Source organism: Neodiprion lecontei, chromosome 3 (genome assembly GCF_021901455.1).
Source record: "Neodiprion lecontei isolate iyNeoLeco1 chromosome 3, iyNeoLeco1.1, whole genome shotgun sequence".
NCBI lineage: Eukaryota > Metazoa > Arthropoda > Insecta > Hymenoptera > Diprionidae > Neodiprion > Neodiprion lecontei.
In genome coordinates, this window is record NC_060262.1 from 28,384,074 (window position 1) to 28,406,362 (window position 22,289).

The window sequence follows — 22,289 nt, forward strand, 5'->3', positions numbered from 1 at the left end:
TTATTGGGAGAAATCTCGCGCGTTGGTCAGTTCAAAGTTGTTAAAATTTCAGTAGTTGCTTAGTACTTTTAATCCATTGCGAGTGAAAGAAAATTTATTAATAATAGTTATATACAGAAGATTAGAAGTACATACTAGGTAGTAACAAATATAGTGAACTTGTGGTTCTTTCCAGGCGTTATTATTGAGAAAATTCTCAGTATTTCGAGTAACAAGCAATATATTACAGTCAGTCCAACTTGCAATTAACATTAATTCATCGTTGATTAGCAATTAGCAAGTTGTGTCCAAAACTTCACTCATCTTCATCCTTTCTACAGTTGGGTAAATGGTGTAAGAAGTTACAGCATGAATCAATGCAAGTAAACATCAGCTGAATCATGTCTGTTTGAGGTAGAGAGCACTGTTTGTATGTTTTGGAACATTGAGTTCATACATAGGTATATGAAAAAGCTTTGTTCATTTTCTTATATGCTGTTGCAGAGCATTCATTCGAAAAAAGAAATGGTAACTGTACGTATGAACATTTTATTCTTATTTCAAAAATATATTTTCTTTTTCTATCTTGGTATAAGTTACTTGTTGGATGATTTTTTCGTGTGATAACGTCAGATTATTCAGGTTTTGTTTACTGCACATAGAGCAAGACTGTAATTTGTTCCACATAGGTATTTTACAGTTGTTATTTTTGAAAGCTATACATTGAAAGAAATTAAACTTAACTAAATTAAATTGATTTTCACAATAATTGAATACAGTTGTGTTTTCTTATAAAAGATACCATAACTTTATTTATTAAAGACTGCTCAAGTGGTGCATGGCATCCGATCAAGGTATCTATGTATAGGTATGTATGTGTATATACATGTATAATATGTATCTGTTTTTACACTCGGAGCATTTTATTTTTCCCGTGTTTATGGACAAACACAATAATAGTTATACTTTATCAATGTGTTTCTTGACCCAGGAGAGACAGCTGTTTCAGGAATTGTCTAGCATTGACAAGGGTTGATGATCCATAAACAATTCGTTTATTTGGCCCCCCTCCACTTTTTTGCTAAACAAATAAATACATATTAGAGTGGGAAGAAACAAATTATAACTGAAAGTGAACATTAATTCAATTGAGTATTGACAAAAGGTACACAGTACAACAGATATGCTATACTACTATAATCAGAGGAGTAAAGATGTTAAAGAATTTTTTTTTTTAAATGGACGTTTTTAGATACAGTGAAGATAACCGAGTTACAGTTATCTAAAATTCACATCACATTGAAATGTGGTGATTATATTATACTTCAAACATGGTTATTTACTAAATATCTTAAAAACAATACACAATATCAAAATATTTACGTAGAGTATTATTTTCACTTGTTGAAACCACATTTCTCTATAATAAAATGAATTCTTAGCAAGAATAACTTAACAGAGATAAATAGTATAGGCTTTCAATTTAATGTGTATCACATACCTTGACATAATCGACAAGATTTTGATATTCGATGTAGTTGCCACCGCCAACGACAAATACAATCACTTCTTGGAATGTAGTCCTAGTTCTTGGAACTTGATCGATTTGTTTCAGTTGTTTGGGGTCTAAGTAATGGTAATCGTCAGTCTGTGGTGATTGCCTCATCTCAATTAATTCGTCAGCTATTTTTGTAACAGGGAGGTTCTATTCAACAAGAATTACAAATAAGTAAAAATATGAAAACATTGTGGAAATTATCGAAGGATTATCCTATTTCTAGAGCTTTCTGTATATTTTTCGCTATTTTTCCTTGGATTATTATCATAATCACGTATAAACAATACAACAAAGAGGTAAATTTCAATAAAGTAATTCAGAAAATTGTCAGGTTGAATATAGTCCCCAAAATGCTGATCAATTATTACACTTATTTTCGGAAGTATTCACTAATAATTTATGTACGTAAAACTTACATGTCTTTTAACAACAAGATTCTTCACGCCTTCCATTACTAAAGAAGACCCTTGATTCATCAGTTTTGAGAACATACTAACTGTCTTAGTACCCCCACCTTCGTACTGATTTTGGATGCCAGCTATTCTAGTGTACCCTCTGCAGAAATAAGTGTAGTATAATCATTAGAGATGCAATTTTAGTAATGATTTAAAGTAGATGTAAAACGTTGCTACGTTTTGCCTACAGATACTGCTTACTTGGCAATTTGATAAGGACATGGTAAAGTCTTATTAACATTTTTATAAAAAAAGTATACTGTGTATTGTGAACTGACTCACCGCCACCTCTTTATATATGCCAGAGGGTTTAAATCACATCCTGCACTAGCTAAGGCTGCCTCATGTTTGTTGTAATCAGTCTGAAATATGATCCGGAATGATGCAAATGCGAGAATAGATAGGAGTATAAATAGGGGTCACGTATCTACAGGTATGAAAATGCTTGTGAGTGAAAAAAGTGTGAAGTAATATGCACTCACCTCTGATATATTTGAACAAAGATAGTATATAACGAAGAGCCGTAGTTTGTCTTCAGGGGTTCCACAATCAGGATCATTAATAATGTCTAAAATACTTCTGTCCAACGTTTGTTTGCTCATGATTTTTTCTTCTATTTCAAAGAACGTATCGAGACGTCTAGATTTAATAGAATTCAGAATACCTAAAAACATGTAAATTAGGTAAAAGGCATGGTTAAATTCCTGATCATTATCGTAACATGGTCATATCTAAATTTTAATGTTACCTGTTGCTATAGTTGTATGCATGTCGATCAGACGCTTTTTTTCGAGAAGCTGTGGTAGTGAGTTGACAGCACTGGTGAGACGGGCTGTATTGTTAGATACCATGGAATATGCAACGTCAGTTTCATTATCTATACCCTAGAAGAGAAAATAATTTTTGATATTGTAGTCACAAAAGCTGAACAGGAAGGTTTTGGTATTTATTACTGATTAAAAGTAGATTAATAGTGAAATAAAATTGCGTTACTAAAACATCTTCATTTTTAGGTACATCTCTTATACAGATCTCAAAATCTCTTGACAAAAAATATACCGGCACTCCTATTTTTTATAGTTCAATTATTGTTTCAGAACATACCATTGAAGATTTCAATTTCTTGACTTCTTCTTCAGAAGTTCGATATTGTTCTAATTCCTCTTGAATTGCTTCAGCTACCATAGGGAATGGGCTTCCTTTATGAATTGACCAAAAACGATCACGGTTATCTAGTTCACAGGCACGCGTTTTAGACCGTGCTCCACCAGCTGGAGATCTTCCTGCACTTTCTTCAACTACTAAACGGTTCAAAGCTAGTTCTAACACATCGTGTGCCAATGCTTGATATGTCCAAGTATGGTGAAGTGGCGTTGCCATATCTACACTGCGATCCAGCACAATCAGCAATGGCCGTTGGAAACTAAAAAAAAAATTTCACACTTCTAAAAAGAATTTGGGAAACCTAGAAGTAAACTTGCATCGTATTTTTCAAACAAAATCTGACAATTAATGTAAATTAATTTTTCAATATAATTATATTTGATCCATTAATAGTTTGCAGGTGGATGTTCAAATCGTACCTGAAATTTCCTGTTCCAGAGACCTCACCCTGAAACAAGTTATTTCTTGCATCCCAAACATTTTCTCTCAGTTTCTTGTCTAACTTTTTTGCAACCATTTCTGCAGCATTACCTTTTGGGCAACGTATAATAGGAACTGTTCCTAAGGTCACAAACACTGAAAAGAGACTGTCAACTATTGCATCCATAATTCCCTCCATTTCTGTGTCCTTTATTTCTCCACGATTGATAGCTAGAGTTTTGAATAAGCTATAATCATCAGCATAATTCTATCTATAACTGACGTTTCATAGAAAAACAATTATTGAACCGATATGTTTATACTAACCATGATACGAAATGGCATCACTGTTCTGATGTCTTAGAACAAACAAATCATCCTCTAATGTTATGAAATTGAGATATTGATCAAAAACCTTGAATTAAAAAAGAATCATTAGAAACATTAAATACTCTTCATTGTTTTGAATGTAAACTAATGTCAATTGAATTAGCAAACCTTGTGAATATTTGCTACTGCTCCAGCCTGCAAAGCTGCAGCAGCAAGATCTTCCATCTTCTGCCGCGATATTGGTGATATAAAATTCAAATGATATATGTCATATAAACCATTCTGTAAATCTTGACCAATACGTCCTAAGTTCTCATCAGTAGGTGCGCAAAAATAAACAGCTGGAACCTCAGGAATAGGATCTCTGTCAGAGTGCAGCTGCCTTAATTTTAAAAATAATAATTATTGCACCCAATATAAATCTAATAAGAATCGAGTTTAAGTGGTCTATGGAAGAGAAATAGAAATTCTTTCTTTGGTGACTATGAATTTAAGCTTTTCTCAAGTAGCGCTGAATACAGAGGAGTATTTTTTGTCAAATTAGAGGATTATTATTAACAAGACGCTTTATAATTGGTTTGGAAATGTAACTTTAATCATTATAAAGAGTGCTGACGAATGCACCGAACTTACATATGTAGCGTTATTCCAAGTTCTCTAAGTTCCTTGATCGAGACTAATGGTGATATTATGTCCTGTCCAACTCTGTCATATATGAGGATTTTCCATGTTGGTTCAGCAGCATCGAGTTTTACTTCAGGATCATTGAGGTTTAGCATTTGCCTCAGAGCATCTGGTACACAAGTTTGAATCAAAAACTTGTATGAAACAGTGTCATGAGTTATAAAATAAAAGTAGGATCTTGTTCGTAAACAGATCTGTGCAAGTTCAATTAATCATTTTCAATATAAAAATGGTAGAGGAAATAGTTCTTGTATGATGCAAAAAACTCTGCAAAATCATGCATTAATTTAATTGTATAAGAGTAGATTATCGTTGAATTATGAGTATCCAATACATGGAAATATTGCCCAGATGGATAAAATTAACCTAGAGTTTTTGGAATCAAAAGTTTGGTTTATTACTACGAAGTACCTAAATTAATGATCGTACTTATCTGTTTTTCTCGGAGACTTATCATATTTGAAATACTGTTTGCTATCGGATTTTACAAATGTTTGTAAAACAACAGGTTAAAAATCTTGTGTGATGACGTCAAACCTAAAACCTAATGCCTCAAGCCACGAACCATCACCGGCTGTCTGCTACAATCACTCGAGTCCGTCACAAATCGCTAATAACTTGAACACTAAAACACAAAGCACTAACACTTGTCCTCCCCGCGATTTTCAAACGTACTTCAACAATGTGTATTCGCCTTTGGTCTACACGCAACTTCTGACGTTTTCTGATGACAATTCCGACCGCAGCCAGCTGGAGGACATGGGTATGTTGCAAGGGCAGTGTATCTCTATCCAAATTTACTTTTGTAGTTTACATACCAGATCATATACGTGTACATTTACAGTATGTATTTTTTGCGTTAAACGTGTGAGAATATTAACAGAAATACGTCGAGTATCGTGTGTGGAAATCAAATTTGATCAGTTAGTGCGCCTTGTTTTACCATTATTACCGCGCTCGGTGTGCGATTAGTTCAAAACTGATTTTCTCGAATCGGGGTCTAATGGCTGGTCTCCACGCGCATCTGAAGAAGTGATATCCAACCAATTACAGCTGTAACAGAGCGGGAGTAATCAATGAAGAACGAATGAAGTGCTTAGCACAATCCGTAGAATAAGTAGATGATTTGTCAACGATATCAATGATATTCTTACGGATGATTGAAATTCGAATTTGAACGAGATTGAAATCTATGCAGCAATTTAATTTGCCATAGACAATTCCAAACAGTATGAAAATTATACTCATGCCCCCAGATAAAAAAATTAAGCTTTATTGAATAAAGAATTTAGAATTATCCTCTATGACGTGACATACCCGTATACTTGACCGCTGACTGAAAACTGGACTTAAAACGATTACCCTAATGGGGTTTTGTGTGTTTGTGGAAATGCGTGTCAAACAAAGTGGTTAGGTTTTCGCCGATAAAGAAGCTACTTCATTGTTAGCGGCTTCTCGTGGCTCCAGGCCTATTTACCTAAAGAGTAATCGTCGCGAAAGTTGGCCTAGGGCCGTCGTTAAATTCTTCACTCAAAAACTTGATAATAGGCATGTTTGTAATTCGTTTTTCTTCTCTATGTTCCTCATCCCGTCGCCTTGCATTGGAATTAAAAAAAATTTGGTGCACAACATGCAAGTTGTATTTTCCATTTTATTTTTCATGAAGTAGAGAGGTGATAGGTGGCGTCTCCACAGGGACACAGTTCCACTCATACTGACATTTGGGCGAAAATTGTATAACTGGTTGGTTCACCATCGTGGACAATGTTCTCATCTATTGCAAATTGAAGCAGCGGTTGTCCGCTCGTCCGTAATCAGTTCATTGTTTGACATCTTTGTTGTTCGTTTGGGTCTACAGTTTGATGTTCGCGGGTTGTTCACGTACTCTCACTTTGCGTGTAGATTTAGTTGTATAAGAATCAGTGGCAGGTTATTTTGGGAGTGGTGCATGCTGTGCATTTACTTTACCGGTTTCTAAATTGGATATAAACTACGCGTCGTGCGCCGACTATCTTGTAAGTATCTCCTCGACACTTTGGTTAACCGATTTAATATCGAAATCAATCACTGCTTATATACGTTTATTAAATGTATTACATAGACTCAGCACTTTCGATCTTTGTCTTGAATCAGCGTTGCGAAACAGGAATTAAGTACCGTGACTACATTTCAATTTCAAACAAACTATATCAATTTCATTCTATCATACAATGACTCACGTTATTCGGTTTAATCCGATTTTTTTCACTAGTTATTTTCGACACGTTCAAGTTTGAAAAAAGGTGGACATTTCATTGCGAACCAAATAACCAAGGCGCATCGTTATTTACGTACGTGAATGGTATACAATGTTTATGATTGTTTGATATAAGTGTCGTGTGAATAGAACCTTTATGCAAGTGTGCGTACCAAGACATTGTATAAATTGTAGGTATGTAAGGAAAGTTACATGATATAAGGCACCAGTGACTGTGGTGAATTTTCTGTAGAAAAATTAGCTCAAAACAAATATAATTAATTTACAGCCAAAATCATCTTGAATCGCATATTAGACTGACAATTTATTATTCCTGTAAGAAACAGCGTTTATGGTATCTTATTACAAACAAAGTAGACATGTAAAAAATAACATGCGCCACATTTCAAATTCTTCATTGATAACTCAAATAACAATTTCATTACACAAATAGTTGTGTATTTGGTATTCGCTCTTCAATATGAGAATACATTAAGTACAAAGTGAAAAAAAAATACTACAGTACACCAAAATTTCCATTTTATAGATTAATTATTTCTTGCTATTATTGTTACCCTAAAGCCATACATTAATAAAACTGTGCAAAAAGACTTACTCCAACTTAGAAAGGTCCGTCATTATATGGACTAAATTAGTATATGTTTGCGGGACAAATTTAGGGATATTCAATAAATCAATATGATCTAGTTGCTGAAATCTCTACCTGTGACTCAGCATTTATTAATCGATCTGTTCAAGGTTACCTTGATGAAACTCTCATGTAATGGTCTCATTGATCACCTGATTATGTTCATGATCCACATGTCTTTTCGAATGACAAATCTCATTATCTTTACATGAATAAAAGTTCTCAGTAATACAAAAGGTTGATTCTTGCATTGTCCAAATAAGAAGTTCGCATTCAACTTATACAATTCATACTAGTGTATTTCACGTACGCAGAATGAGAAAAAAATTATTAAAATTAAAGCTACACCACCTAAGCTCAATTGTTTCTTATACTTTGTACCTTAAGTTCTCTCGTCTTCTAAAATTTATCACATTATTTACATTGGCAATATGAATGAAGTAAAATTGCTTTTTTTCTTAATGGATAATCGACAATCAACTAGAGAATGATAGGTCATTTACCTGCTTTAATTACATTAAATAAGTACTATTGTACAACACAAAGTTCAAGTATCAGTGAGAACAAGATTTAACATTGGTATTTTATAAATATTGTTATAAAAAAAAAGTTTTCTGATTTTGTAAGTCAATCTTCAAAGATTACTCATCAGTGATGTGTACGAATTTAATCTTGCAGTATGACATTGAATGTTGATTGCTTATGTATTTTATGTAACAGTCTTTAATGTTAATTTATTGAGTAATTCGTAAAAATCATTTTCTAAGCAATCTTGTTACCTCACAACTTTAATATGATGCTAGACATTAAGACATCACACATTGACTTATGCAATGAACTTACTTATGTCTAGAAATATGAAAATAAATTCATATCATAATCTCTTATTCAGCTACAGCTATGGAAGCTGGTGGTGGTGGTGTTCTGACAGCAGAACGAAGTCCTGCACGTGCTAATCTGCACGTTGCTTTCACTGAAAAAGGAGAAGTCAAAGAACGTAGGGAAAAATTTTTAACAGCCAAGTATGGCTCGCATCAAATGTCGCTTATCCGGAAGAGACTCGCAGTTGAAATGTGGCTTTTTGATGAGTTGCAGAAACTTTATGAAACTGTGGTAAGAATTTATGGCTAGCCATAGATAGGCTTTATTCAACCTAAGTTTTGTGGAATTGAGCCTAGACACATAAGAAATGACTATGAATTTTCTTTTCATTGCATTTAGCATAGGCAGACTAGTATTAAAAACAGTTTTACGAATTTTATTGAAACAAGTGCAAGAGAATTCCGGAATTTGGAAGTAAAGTATTCGTCTATAGAGTTACATCCACGTACCTTACCTCTCCCAAGTGAAACAAAAATTTATCTATGTCTGATTTAGCATGATTAGATCTAATTAGTGGTTCTGTTTGTTGAACAGAAATATTTTCAGAATAAGGGTTTTGATCTTGCTTAATTTTGAAATCTTCCTTAATTTAAAATTTCTAGAAATCTGTTGAAGAGTTTCTTTCCTTGGAAAATGATTTTGAATGAAATAAGCAACAGGAATTCTTGTATATCCGTTAATATTGTAAAAAATAAAGATGGAAACGTTAATTTACAAGTTACTTCATACAACTGGTGGAAATCTGCATGCTCAATGAATCAGTTCACTCCCAATTAGTTTCAACTGAACTTATATGCTGTGCACTGTAGTAACCCCTCGGGAGTTCTGATGTATTTTATAATTGGCTCGTATCGTCACTGAAAACTATCGGTAAATCGTTGTGTGCGTATGATCAGGACATTGACCAACGCAATAAAAGCTTTATCACATGCAAGTCATAACAGAATGATTGATCGTAATACTTTCGATATCTGAATTCCACTTTGTTGAATTTCCTCGACAAAGATTCATCACTGGTTTGCCAAGTTATTATTGCCATAAATACATGCTATAAATATTTGCAACATACTCATTGAATTGAATAATTTAAAATTTATGCAGCAATCCTATCGATTAGAAATAATACTTGGTATAAGCTTTTAGTTCATACATAAAATTCTGAGATAGTTAACTTCATCGAGTATTATGATATGTTGCTATTTCAAAAAATCAAGTCTTGGATTTATCTTTGAGCTTGTAAAGAACTTTTTATTATATTCAGTATTTTTGTTTTATTGAGGGAGCATGGATATGACAATGAATACTTTATTGATAATATCAATGAACAATGTGTTACATCTTAGAATGAAAATGGGAAATCTCGAGAGGTTGAGGTAGATATAGACGAGCTACTCGACATGGACACTGATGACCATAGAAGAAGTTACTTACAGGTACTTAATATTGATTATTTTATCATTGAGATGCAGTCCGTAATGTCAAGAGTTGAAGTATTGAGCTCACATGAATATTTACCCTTGTTATTTCAAACCGTGTTGCTGATTATAAAGTTTCCCTAAGACCTCAACCATTTTCAGGATTTGCTGGTGGATGCAAAAAAGTCACCACACGATGTAAAAGTGAGTAGACTCTGCAACAACATATTTTCATTTATTTAAAAGTTTTTAAATTGTATTTGCTTTGATTGTCAGTGTATTCAACGAATATACTGAGCACATGGTGAGGAAATTATTAAAAAAAATTATTTTAATTTTAGAAATTCATCAACGATTTGCTCGAGAAAGCAAAAACACTCTGAACAGCGACTGTCTTATTTGGCAGATGTGCTACTCAATTTTGAGACATAAGTTTGTTCACTTCCCAAACGTGGCGTAAATGATATGTGAAAACCTGAGTAAATTTTCACTGTACGAAAGAAGCCACCATAATAACAAAACATACGGCTATAGCTCAGATGAGGAAGGAAACTGTGTCTATTGGAAATACATGTATTATTACCACATGACTAGACATAGTTTTTTGTAAGCATATGTTGTTTCATATTGAAAACATCAAAACATGGCTCCAAGCTTTATCAGTTGATAGTTTAGTAACAAAATTTCGTTCAGTCCTCAATGTACGATCTACGTGCCAATTCAATTGCTAGTACAGAAATTCTCTAGATTTAATGCTGTAGAAAATTGGAACACCTCATCAATCTTCTTTCCGGTCTAATTTCAGTTTTAAACAGGGTAATTTCTTTATGTTTCTCAAAAACGAATGACAATCGTCTATTTGTAATTTTGTTTTGATTTTAACTGGAAGAAGATTGTATATTCAAATCACGTTGCTTCAGTAGTGATAAATGCTCACTTTACCGTTATTATTCACATATACTTGCCAGTTAAGTAGTTAATGATTATAGAATTGTGGTAAATAATAGAAAAGAAACGAGCCAAGAATCCATTTCAATCCTACCTTCATGCTACACTTTTCCTATAAAATCAGATACTTATGCATATTCAATTTAGTAGATGTAGGTAAAATCCTTGGCAGAAAACTTATTACAATATCTTAATATTACATGAAATTCGATTAATAAAGGTAAACATATAACCAGAATCGAGTGCCAAAATAAAGGTTGGCTTGTTCTCACCTGTTCATAGTTTTGCCAAAAGATATTGTAATTAATGTTGTGAATCTCTTTCATGTTTCTACTGTAACAGCTACAAGGTAAGGGTCATATTCCCTAGAAAATAGTTTAGATTGCTAATGCACTATTTTAAGTATGTTTTTTGGAATAAATAAGATTACTAGCATTTCCAAGATTGGCAAATGGAAACCCTAGATCTGTAAATGTCTTATCTAATTCATTAATATTTTAAAATTCATTCTCCATGATTGCTTTCTTAGCTGGGTTGAAACAGGAATATAAAGTGGTGATGAATTATTTAGGCAATTATCGTCATTTACTATGCATAGTTGATTGAAAATTGAGCCATACAATGTAAAACTGCAAAAAAAATAAAAGATTTTACTTGGCAAGGGAGTAGCTACGCTAAGAATGCTCAGTCAATAATTCAAAACAAATTAATTTAAAAAACTTGAGTTATACTTTCGTCATGGTGTATGTACTCTCAAGTATATGGGTATCACGGCTTTTTTCTCCCCGTATTCCTTAAATTCATGATGTGGGATTTGCTTTTCCTGGGCTGTTGATACACATATTGCTATTGCTTTTGCTTGATCTTTGCTATTAATTACATTATTTGCCAAATGACGCCCCATTCTTACTTATCTATGTTTGTAATTTTTGAAACAAGATAACAGAAAAATTTATCAAATGTAATTGAAATTTTTGCATGTACTGCACAGATAAAATATAACTTGAATTATGATTGTGAAGTTGCTTAACATTAAGCGTTAACTAATTATATTTTCGTGGAATTTGTGATATCAGAGATTTCGTGGATATAACAGTCTTCCGTTCGGTTCTAAATACTTAATAGTACAGTAGAAGTCTTTCATTTCTTGAATTCGAATCACCTTATTCTCCCGAAGTATTAACTCTTCTCACGTTAGCGAGTAGTATTATCCTATAATGTAAATTCACAGCACATCTCTTTCATTAGAATGATGCGTAAGAATAATTCAAAACCCACCCGTGTTTCAATTTTCCAATGTCTGTGGTAAGTTTTGTATTCAATTAGATTACTGAAGACTCACTGTATTTTTGAGTTGGTCATCTATAGAATATTACTGCTATCCCTTTATTTCGTATATCTGGGAAAATTACGAATGTATATCAATAATCTGACCTTAATTATTCAGAATGAATGAACCAATATAATCAATTTAATAATGGTTTACTTTATTATTTTTATTACGAAATAAAATTATCTTTCGCTTTTAGATAGTTCATAATATCTAAATATATTTTTATTCATTTTACCCCACTTTAACAAGTTCGATTTATATTTATTCTATTACTACCAAAGACAATAGTAGAAATGAATTTAAAATAATTTCTGTGCGACGCAGAATGCATTTTTGAATCTGAAGTGAATAAATCAACAGAATTGTCACTGCAGTAAATGAATAAGTTGTGTTACACGAAAATATCAATCTCCTTTATTTTCAAATCAATAGAAGCAACAATATAAAACAACATTATCTCTCTCAATGTTTTTAATATATTGTGCTGTCAAGGTATACAAATTATTATAAGCAAAATGGTTTGTTCGAAAAAACAAATTTAAGAAAAGTATCAAATTGACGTTCCATACATGATTCTCAAAAGGGATTTTTTTTGTACTAAAAGTACTAAAGTCAAATTCATTTCATCTTCACACGTGAAAAAGATTATTCACACATGTTAGCTAAATTAAAAGGTGCGTTGGAAAGTGGACAGTTAACCATAGATTGTGATTTTTTTTTTGTGTAATACTACCACATCTAAATACAGGTAAATTTTATAAGAAAAACCTCAACTTTTACAATCCCATTGATCATGAAATCGTATTGCAATTACTTTTACTGCTATGACTGTTTAGCTAAAATGAAATTGAGGGTCGCAAAAGCGATATTGTTGATTTTGAGTTAGCTTTCAAATTAGCTTGGCAATCATCTTGAAAATATTTTTTTTCTCAGTTTCACTAGAGTTTAAAATTTTTTAATGTTATTGCATGACATATGTTGTTAAATTACTGATAATTTCTGCGCTATGGTTCAAAAAAATCACTGACAGTTTTCAAGAATTTAGGCGGAAAAATCTACTTGTATGTGTAACAAGTCGGAGCAAAAAAATAAAAATAAAAAATTTTCTGTGGCTCGCTTTTAATACCAACTGAAAATCGTTAATTTAAATGTTGAATTGTTTTTCGAAATTTCTGCCTTTGACCTGCAGAATCAGTTGATAATTGCATAGTGATTGAATTTACCATCATAAAATATATTGAGAAAATTTTCCAAATCAGATCTCTTAAGCTATTTGATCTTGATGTCTGTACCTTTTATTAACAGCTGTAAGTTGGATCCTACTATAAACGCAATAGCTTCGTTTCACGATACTCATCGTGTATGCATACACGGTAGTATATATTACGATGGTCCGTAATTTTTAATCTCCAAAATTCTTCTCATACTGCCGTTCAAACTTATTCCAGATATTTGAAAAAAAGCATATCTGAAGTCTCTAGTCTCTACATCAGTAGAAAAATGTGTACCAACAATCTTACATTTTCCCATTTAGGTCAATAAATTTCATTTAATTTTGTATTCATGAAATCGATCTGACGGCGTCACGATTAAAATTTCATGAACCCCAAATTCTGGACTGCCCTACCACATATAATTACATACATATAAATGTATGCATACTGCATGTAGAAGATAAAACTTGTTAAAAAATTTTATATTTTGAGAACTAACATTGTTCGAACAAAGATGATTTTAGGCATAATTAAAAAATCAACATAGAATTATTACTTGAATGTGTATAAGTTCATGACTGCTCTGACAACGCTTGCTGTGTAAGATTTTGACCACTTTAAAAATGGGAAATGCATTGCTCAGGATGGTCAGAATCTAACATTCCACGTATAAATCAAATGTATTGTTACTTTGTAAAGCTATATGTTACATCGTAGTTTTTGACCGTTAATTATTTTGCAAAACTGTGGTTGATCTTAGAATCTAACAACAATGAGGAACACTATTGTTGGACTGTTGACTAAGACACTAATTGATCGTAAATTATTTTTCTAATTTCGATAGTCAGTTGATTTCCGGATTTCGAATGTATTCTTTAATATAAACATCCATATTTACGTATCGAGTGTGAACATTGCCGCAGATTATACATGTGTATGTCAAGTGCAATCCCGTAATTAATATCATATCATAGTGAATATCTGTAACATATTCTGATTTCTAGATTTCTAGACGTCAATCTCTTTTTATACTATTTTAATCTGTTTTAACAATAAGTATATTTCAAAATGGCTGTATTTTCTTAGAAATTCAATTAATTAGAATTAACGCAACACAAATGTTGAATAATTTGTAAATTGTAGAAAAACGAAAGTACAACAATTTTAATCGCATGCAGTAATGAACTGCGGAATAGTGAAATTTGAGAGCAAACGAAAATAACTGTCACTGTGCACGCACTGTTTTGTAATACATCTGGATCTCTGGTTATCACGTAAATGAAATTTCAAAAATTATGGAAGCATGTCTCTGAAAAATTCATGTAATTAGTGTATGTGTAGTATTAATATTGTCATTTTCTAGGATTTTTCTGAAATTTACCTATGTCATGTAGATCATCTAAATCATGTACTAATATTTGTTTAATATTTAATTTCTTTTCTAACATCAAGCGAATTGCGCACAAGATTTGCTCATCATTGCGAAGTATAAAATATAAGAAAAAATACGATTTTTACTTAGTCTGCCTGCTGCATACTAAGTTCCTTTAAAGAACTTAAGAATAATTTTCATTCCTTGACTTCGACTTAACATGAAATTTTACAGTCATATTCATGAAAAATACTTTACTGCAATAAAATAATTTTATTACATATTTGTGAAATAGTATTATTAACAATTCTTTCTATAAATCTTTGACTTTTTTACATCAGCGCTGAGTAAACAGTCTATACTTTTCTTCATCTCGTAGAAAATATGATTTTTTATCAATGAGTTGACCATTTCTGAACATGGTATGTTACGTTATTCAAAGCTAATTATATTGATCAAAAGTTTCTCACGGGGTTTGTTAACTGATTTCACAAATCTGTCCGAGACAGTAATATACTAATAGTTTTGGTACTTATTACCACATATCTGGGCTATTGCACTGATAATTGTCAGTTATACATTGTTATATTATTCATGTCTTCCTTGTTACAACTTTGTGAAATGTGCTCAACTAATTTCAATTCTGATGACCTGAATAGGCTTGCGTCACATCTGAGAGAAATATCCTTATCGTGCAACTAAACGATACATGAATTACAATCATGACCAGTGATGAATTTATTGATTTGATTTAACCTTGATTATAATATTATACGTCCATTTATGTTGTTATATTCATCTATATAAAGGATATTATTAAAATTATAGTTCCTTATCACATTTTTTAAACATGCTATCAGATGAATTACGAAAAATGAATTTAAAAAATCTGAACCAAAAAAATAAATAAAAATCTTGGCTCAGTCAGCGAAAGTCAGTCAATCTAAGATAAGAAATACTAGTTTGAGGCTGGTATATGGAAAAATTCCTAGGTGTAGTAATCATTGCAATACTCTGCAATAGTCGAAGATTATTGCAAAATGGGTTTGGTATGTTTATAAATTTTTGCTAGTGTTTAGTACACTGTGATATATTTGTTCTTGCCGCCTTCTTACTGCAGAAGATTATATACTGTTTTACAGCAACCAAAGACTATTAGATGAAATAAAAGAAAGGGAAAACGTTACAACAAAATTGTAAGTCAGTGTCGTATATTTATTATCCGAAACAAACATTTTTGAATCATTCATTGATCTTAGTGACTTGACAAACTTTGGTAAAAATCTGAAATAGTTTGTGAAAATTTTCAGTTCGCGGCAAACTGGTTTAGTGATTTATACGCGGTTGTAAGAGATGAAGTTCACCATAAAATTGGAGTCAATCAATGGGATTCAAATACGTGATAATTTTCTGTATGCTGTTATAAAATCTGTGAAGAACATAGAATTTTGCTAACTATTGAAAAAGTTGTTTGTGATCATTTGAGATGTGCAGTTTTTGCCAATATCCTACAATATGTGCCACTATGAGAGGATAAGGAAGATTTATGACCGACACGACAATAACACAGACTGTGAAGTGGAATTCTATACTGCACAATCTTATTACAACTCAACATCTGAACTGTGCTCTGTAAATTTTGAGTGCCAATGATTTTTTTATAGCTAATAATCAACCAACTAATGAACAATGCCAGTGTATACACACAAATGGACTTTGAAACATAAGAAACCCAATTTTACTTTTAGCTTTTTTTTTTCAAACCAAATTATAAAAACCGCTTCTACCAAATCCCTAGACCAGTTTGTATAATCTTTTACATTTTTAGGCAAAATGAACGTGTCTGTAACTGCAGACATCCGTTTTGAATAGCTTTTGAATCACAAATGCGTATAATCGATCGAGATGCACAAATAAAGCTTTAATGCTAACATTAATGAACGTATGCTTCATAATTGTTATTCATTAGCATAAATTTTGTAGATCCATTGCTAATCACTATCTACATTAGATATATGTGACGGTTTTACATATGCAAAAATAACATTCAGATATTTCCCATCCCGAAAAGTCCGACTTTTTTATACTCCGAAGTTTTTGCAAACATATCTCGTGTAAATAGTGATAACAACTAGGGTAACGATTTTATGTAGAAGGCTACAATCAATCATACAATGCAGTGTAGCTAGTAAGAAACCTTTATAAGTATTTGTTATAGTTTTAATAAATGTGAACATTAATCAAAACGTTGTATTCTTCACTGTGATTCAATGTATAATTTTCTTAATAACATAATTCGAGAGTCTGGTAATGACATACAAAGTCGGATGAAAGTCCAAGTTAACGATAAATTTCAACGTCGGCATGTGTAAAATCAACTATGTATTCAGGTAAGTCGTTTATTTATTATTGAAAAAGGTTTCATTCGAGTTTTACATATACATGCATGCAAAGTGAAATAAAATGAAGGTGATCAGGTCTATTGATTGCTTGTAATCTGCAAAGTAATAACTAAAATTCCTTGCACCTAAATTGTTTTAAATGACATTTATTAATATATACTTAAAATTCAAGCATTTCTGATATATGTGTAGCAAACAGAATATACGATTTTCGGAAGATATCACTTTTTCCACGAGGCGGAATTTTTGGACATAGAGTTGAAGTATAAATTTTGCGACCAAAAAGTAAATGAACATCCTAAATTTTGGGTCACTAATTTTATTATTCTTTTTTTTACACTTTTACTATTTGTTTTAGTTTACTTCTTCGTACATTTTCTCTCAAAATTTCCTAATCATCAGTTTATGCTTCGAATATTTGTATTGCTATAGTGAATCAGTTTTCATTATTTAGAAGATTCCAGTTCATACTTTTCAAATTTCTTATTTCCTAAGAATAAATTATTACGGTTTCAATTGAATAATTGATTTGACACTGTAATGCAAACAATAAATTCTCCTAGTTTCGGTAGAGAACTCATTATCTACCGAAATTAATTTATGAACTTTAATAATTGTATCATGATATTGTGACACCTCATTACGGTGTTAAAGGTAATTGTAAGCGTCTAAACAATGGAATTATACACACATTTAAACATATGAAATTGTAAATAATACAAGGATAAAAACGGGTTTTGTATTATAAAGATGATCAAAATTTTTTTAATAGGATCTGCTGATTTATGTAATATTCTAAAGATACCTGAGAACTGAGCTTTAGAACACTCACCCTTACGCAAACCTTATCAGAGATTTAATATTACATTATGTATAATAATGTACATCTTGATTTTCCATCTTTTAATTGATAATTTTAATGCTTCGTCTTTGATATGCTCGTCCTGAAAATCGTTATATGAGCACATTACCACCAGTTTATCCATGCCTTCAGATTCTAAGTGAGTATCTTTGTGCACAACATATCATAATATGATGCATTGAAATTATTACCTACACCAAGTTATTGGAGGAAGAATTTTCTATCACACATCAACTATTGGAATGTACCGAAACTTTTCACGCAATATAAAATTGTATTAACCAAGTTATTTCCCATGAATAGCATATTGTGTAAAACTTACGTTTGCAACTGCTTGCTGCCACTCAGCACAATGTATGGAGATTGTGTTTCTTTTTGCTTAGCTTGCAATAGATTAAGTGTACCTAGTGGAGTATCAGTAGAAGACATCCGCTTCATCAATACTTCTTGCTCAGATTTCTTCATTCTCTTTTCCACCTAGTTATAAAAAGTATTAACAATTCATGGCATGAAATTATCATTGATTCATCAATGATCAGAATATACATATATAATTATATTACGCATTGCATTCAAAATCGGGTAAATAGCAGATTTATTGCAGCGCTACAAAATAGTAACTATTATAAATGAAATTCTGAATTGACATTTCCTATTATAAATTTATAAAGCTTAATATCATTAGCATGCATTGTTCTACATAAATAGATTAAAATATTTTTCAATATACCTTGTTCTTCCCAGGACCTTTACCATGAAATTTATGAGAAAGATATCGGAATGCTTCCTTGGCACTCAAAACGTGTCCATCATCGTCGATATATTCCAACTTGACATTGGGCTTAAATCCGTCTCGTTCTTTGAATTCGGAAGTTGGTCCATTAAACCTATCTCTTCTGCCAAACTTGTCATCATCCCTGCATTTATAAAATAATTAATTGATCAGAATCTTCTGAAAACAGTTACATTCAAAACAAATTAAATGGGTAAAAGTGTACAAAGAAAAGAAAAAAAACTGAAAATAATAGTATATTGGTTTAAAATAATGATTATTGTTTTATTTTTTTATCTTTGAGAAAATTCGAATGTATTATAATATCAAATATAGTACTTACCCATAAGTTTTATCTTCAATAGAATAATTTTGTGCCTGTAAATGAGCAAAACGGGATGCAGAAGGTCTGTTAGTATCCTCTTTTTGTAAATAACCTTTACTCATTGCAAGTCTTAGAGCACCGCCTACACCCTGTCCAAGCGATGGTTCTGCATCCAAAATTGCAGCCTCCAGTGTTATTGGCTCAGCTGCAGCTTCATCTTTGAGGTATGGGTAAATTTTGAGATTTTATTGAAATACTGATAAGGCATAAAGATAGTTCATAATTAAACAATTATCAGGAAAGGAAGTAGAACGTTAGTCAAGTAAATGCATTTTTACCTATTTTTACTGTATTCCAAGCTCCACGGCCATCAGCATCTTCTCCATCATCTACCGTTTCATCTTTGATCCCCTCAGCCTCAAAGTCCTGATCAACATGATGAACTGTTGCAATACTTGTTATGCATTGAAAGATTTTGAGTAGATAAATAATTACTAGAAACACGTTACCATGAGTTCTTGAACATTTTCTTCCCTGTTTCCAGCAAGCCCGTAAGTTGGAATGTCTCCTAATGTTCTACAAAATTCAGCAGTCGCATTGAGTACAATATTACCAACTTGATTGTCATTTGAATTGTCAATTTCTTGTTTTATTGTTTGAGCAACTTTTTCTACCCCAGTTTGACGTGCTAGTTTCACACGTTGTGCTTTTTTCAATGCCAACTGCCATTCGAGTTCTCTGTCATCATCTTCAATTTTAACACCCGACAAGTCTTCACTTGTATCTAAATTCCAAGGAAAATGTAATTGATGTAAATTAAATTAAAGGAAGTAGGGATTATATTGTTGAAAAATAAATTTACTTTCTGTATCATCGACATCCATAACAAGATTTTCAGGATCCTCATGATCCTTTTTTTCTTTATGTCTTGAATTCCTTCGACTTCCTAAATCTCTGAGATAATCAGTTGTATCAGGAACAAGATCGTCTGCCTTCAACATCTTTTTCTGTCTGATTTTTCGGATCTAAAAGTTGCAATTAATATAAACCATACTCTAAACACTAAATAAAATGTTCAGATAATTTTATTTTTATATTAAGTTCCATTAATCTATTGCTTTATTTCAGTATCAAGTCACATGATCTATTTTTTCCTATTTACCATGATTTTAAAACGAAAAATTATATAGAACTGACTAAATTGTTAGAATAAGTTGCGACAAAAGGTTTAGACGTTGAATACTATCTTACTTTTTTCTTGGGTTTCTTAAACTTTGCCAACTCTGCATCAGTGTAATATTCACTAGCTAACTGTAGCTCTGGCATCCTTAGTGTTTCCAATTTTTTGTTCGCTAGGCGGTGTTTTACAATTTCAGTTTGTCGTTGTTTTCGTTCTTTAGCATTATCATAACCAATGGCAAAACTTTCCTTCTTCTGTCCATCTATCTCTTCATCATATTTGTCTAGAACCGTTTTCACTGGGAATCCAAACTCATCAAAATTGTCTTCATCATACGCATCGTACCCAGGTTTTTTAGTTTTATTCAAATTACTGCGCGAATAACGCTCTTCGTCCAGCATATTTACGTTTACTAGTACATCTTCATGCTCATCTAAAACTGCCTGATCTTTGAGTGTCAGTACAAGGGTCTTGCCCTCCTCAAAAGTATCCTGTAACAAAAATAATTAAATTTCGATTTAATCATTACATGTTATTAACAAAATAAATGCAATATTTCATGGAACATGACTATATTAAATTTACAACTGCTACATTTGAAACCCATAATAAATCCTAATTACAGTAAAGATTTTTCAATTCGACAGAATATATCAAACTTACCATGTCATGTTCGACTTTGAGCCCTCGTAAATCTTTGTTCGAGTAGGCTGAACGACGTTCACTTTGAACCTCTTCCTCAACAAGAGTACCTATACCGAACTCTTCGTCCAACTGATCCAACATTTTTGCCTGAATAATGAAATTAGAAATAGTCTTTAAATGGATAGATGATCGTGCTTGACTTTCTTACATGAAAGTTTTCAAATACACATTATTAATATAATACAAGAGTGGTTGGCTCTACTTCAAGCATTAAGATTATTTAAAAATATAACATAAAATACTAATAACATCAAATGCAAATTAATTATTACAGCATTATTTCATAAGTATTTTAATTTTAAACTTGACGGTGCTGGCATAAATTGAAATAATGCCTTTAAGCTTTAGGTCAAGTATTCTGTATTTACCCTTTCATCAGCCTTCTTTTTCTCCAACTGAAGGAGACGGTTTTTTTGCACCCAAGCCTTGGCGTCATCATCTGAATCGCTTTCGCCCAAAGTTTTGAGTTTTGAAAGATTGGATTCAATCTGTCGTTTTTCCTTCTGCGTGTTCAGTCTATCTTTGATCTTTTGCGTTTTTACTTTATCGCTAGTATTTGGTGCTGGCTTGTGATAAAATTCTCCTAAATCATCTTTGATTTTGTTAGGATCATCTACAGAGGTAGTACTGGTCTCTAAAGGTTTTAGACCAAGCTTTGCTCGTAACTTATTTGTTTCTTCAACTGACAATGATGTCTGCGCTGCTCCTCCTTTGGTTGGAGATGCACTCCTTTGACGAGATATTTCTGGAGGAGGTGGTGGCGTCAGTGCATGTGGTATTCTCGATATTTTTGGAGGTGGTGGAGCGCTGACAATTTCAACTATAAACACAAGAGGATAGTTTCTTAATACACGATATTATTAAGTAGTATAAATGTACATTAAATTTGCAACTATACAATATAAAAGTAAGCGCTAATTCAACTCAATAGCGCAATAATTTTTACTAATAGACTTGGATTAGTAGTCCTCTGAAGTACATAGCACGAACATTACATTGTAAAAAATATATGAGAACTATTACGGTTTTAGGGTAGCTTTGAACAATCAGTTTTAAATCTATGCATGTGTAGGTGTTTTGGTGAAGGTTTGTTACCTTTAAAGGTGTAGGATAATAGTTACGTTTACGAAGGAAAAAACTAAAAGAGGTTAGTACCATCGCTGTCGTGATCCTTGCGTTCTCTTCTTTTATGTTTTTTGTGATGCCTATGTTTGTCGACTTTTTCACGTTCTATAGAGTGCGATCTAGAACGGCTGCGATGACGTTTTTTCTTAGTTTCACGAGTTTTTTCAGTCTTGTGCCGCTTATTAGATCCCATTTCTTTAATCTTAACACTTTAACCTATAAATTTAACTGAACGTCGAACTTCGTCTTGTGTTGAATAGACTTTATCACGATCACGAA

The 22,289-nt window shown here is 32.2% G+C and overlaps 3 protein-coding genes across 4 annotated transcripts; 1 reads left to right on the forward strand and 2 right to left on the reverse strand.

Annotated features, from left to right (window-relative positions):
* Positions 1 to 76: 76 nt before the first annotated feature.
* On the reverse strand, positions 77 to 5,174 carry LOC107222183 (protein sly1 homolog). Its single transcript, XM_015661442.2, has 12 exons — positions 5,020 to 5,174; positions 4,540 to 4,699; positions 4,075 to 4,288; positions 3,904 to 3,991; positions 3,576 to 3,807; positions 3,097 to 3,415; positions 2,741 to 2,876; positions 2,475 to 2,656; positions 2,275 to 2,354; positions 1,954 to 2,092; positions 1,481 to 1,684; positions 77 to 1,060 (listed from the first exon to the last, which is right to left on the reverse strand). The coding sequence occupies exons 1-12, from the start codon at positions 5,045 to 5,047 to the stop codon at positions 950 to 952; spliced, it is 1,893 nt and encodes a 630-aa protein (XP_015516928.1). The 5' UTR covers positions 5,048 to 5,174; the 3' UTR covers positions 77 to 949.
* A 53-nt stretch (positions 5,175 to 5,227) lies between these two features.
* LOC107222186 (protein phosphatase 1 regulatory subunit 14B) lies at positions 5,228 to 16,885 on the forward strand. Of its 2 annotated transcripts, none has more exons than XM_046733907.1 (5): positions 5,228 to 5,353; positions 8,368 to 8,588; positions 9,701 to 9,790; positions 9,935 to 9,976; positions 10,114 to 16,885. In XM_046733907.1, exons 1-5 carry the CDS (start codon positions 5,350 to 5,352, stop codon positions 10,153 to 10,155), a joined length of 399 nt encoding a protein of 132 aa, XP_046589863.1. In that variant the 5' UTR covers positions 5,228 to 5,349; the 3' UTR covers positions 10,156 to 16,885. The 2 variants fall into 2 exon arrangements, with proteins under 2 accessions (XP_046589863.1, XP_015516930.1); XM_015661444.2 differs by lacking the exon at positions 5,228 to 5,353 and adding an exon at positions 6,298 to 6,605.
* On the reverse strand, positions 16,149 to 22,289 carry LOC107222185 (U4/U6.U5 tri-snRNP-associated protein 1). Its single transcript, XM_015661443.2, has 11 exons — positions 22,041 to 22,289; positions 21,254 to 21,705; positions 20,844 to 20,972; positions 20,252 to 20,671; positions 19,863 to 20,025; positions 19,510 to 19,784; positions 19,339 to 19,426; positions 19,019 to 19,217; positions 18,634 to 18,820; positions 18,226 to 18,380; positions 16,149 to 17,985 (listed from the first exon to the last, which is right to left on the reverse strand). Exons 1-11 carry the CDS (start codon positions 22,201 to 22,203, stop codon positions 17,958 to 17,960), a joined length of 2,259 nt encoding a protein of 752 aa, XP_015516929.1. The 5' UTR covers positions 22,204 to 22,289; the 3' UTR covers positions 16,149 to 17,957.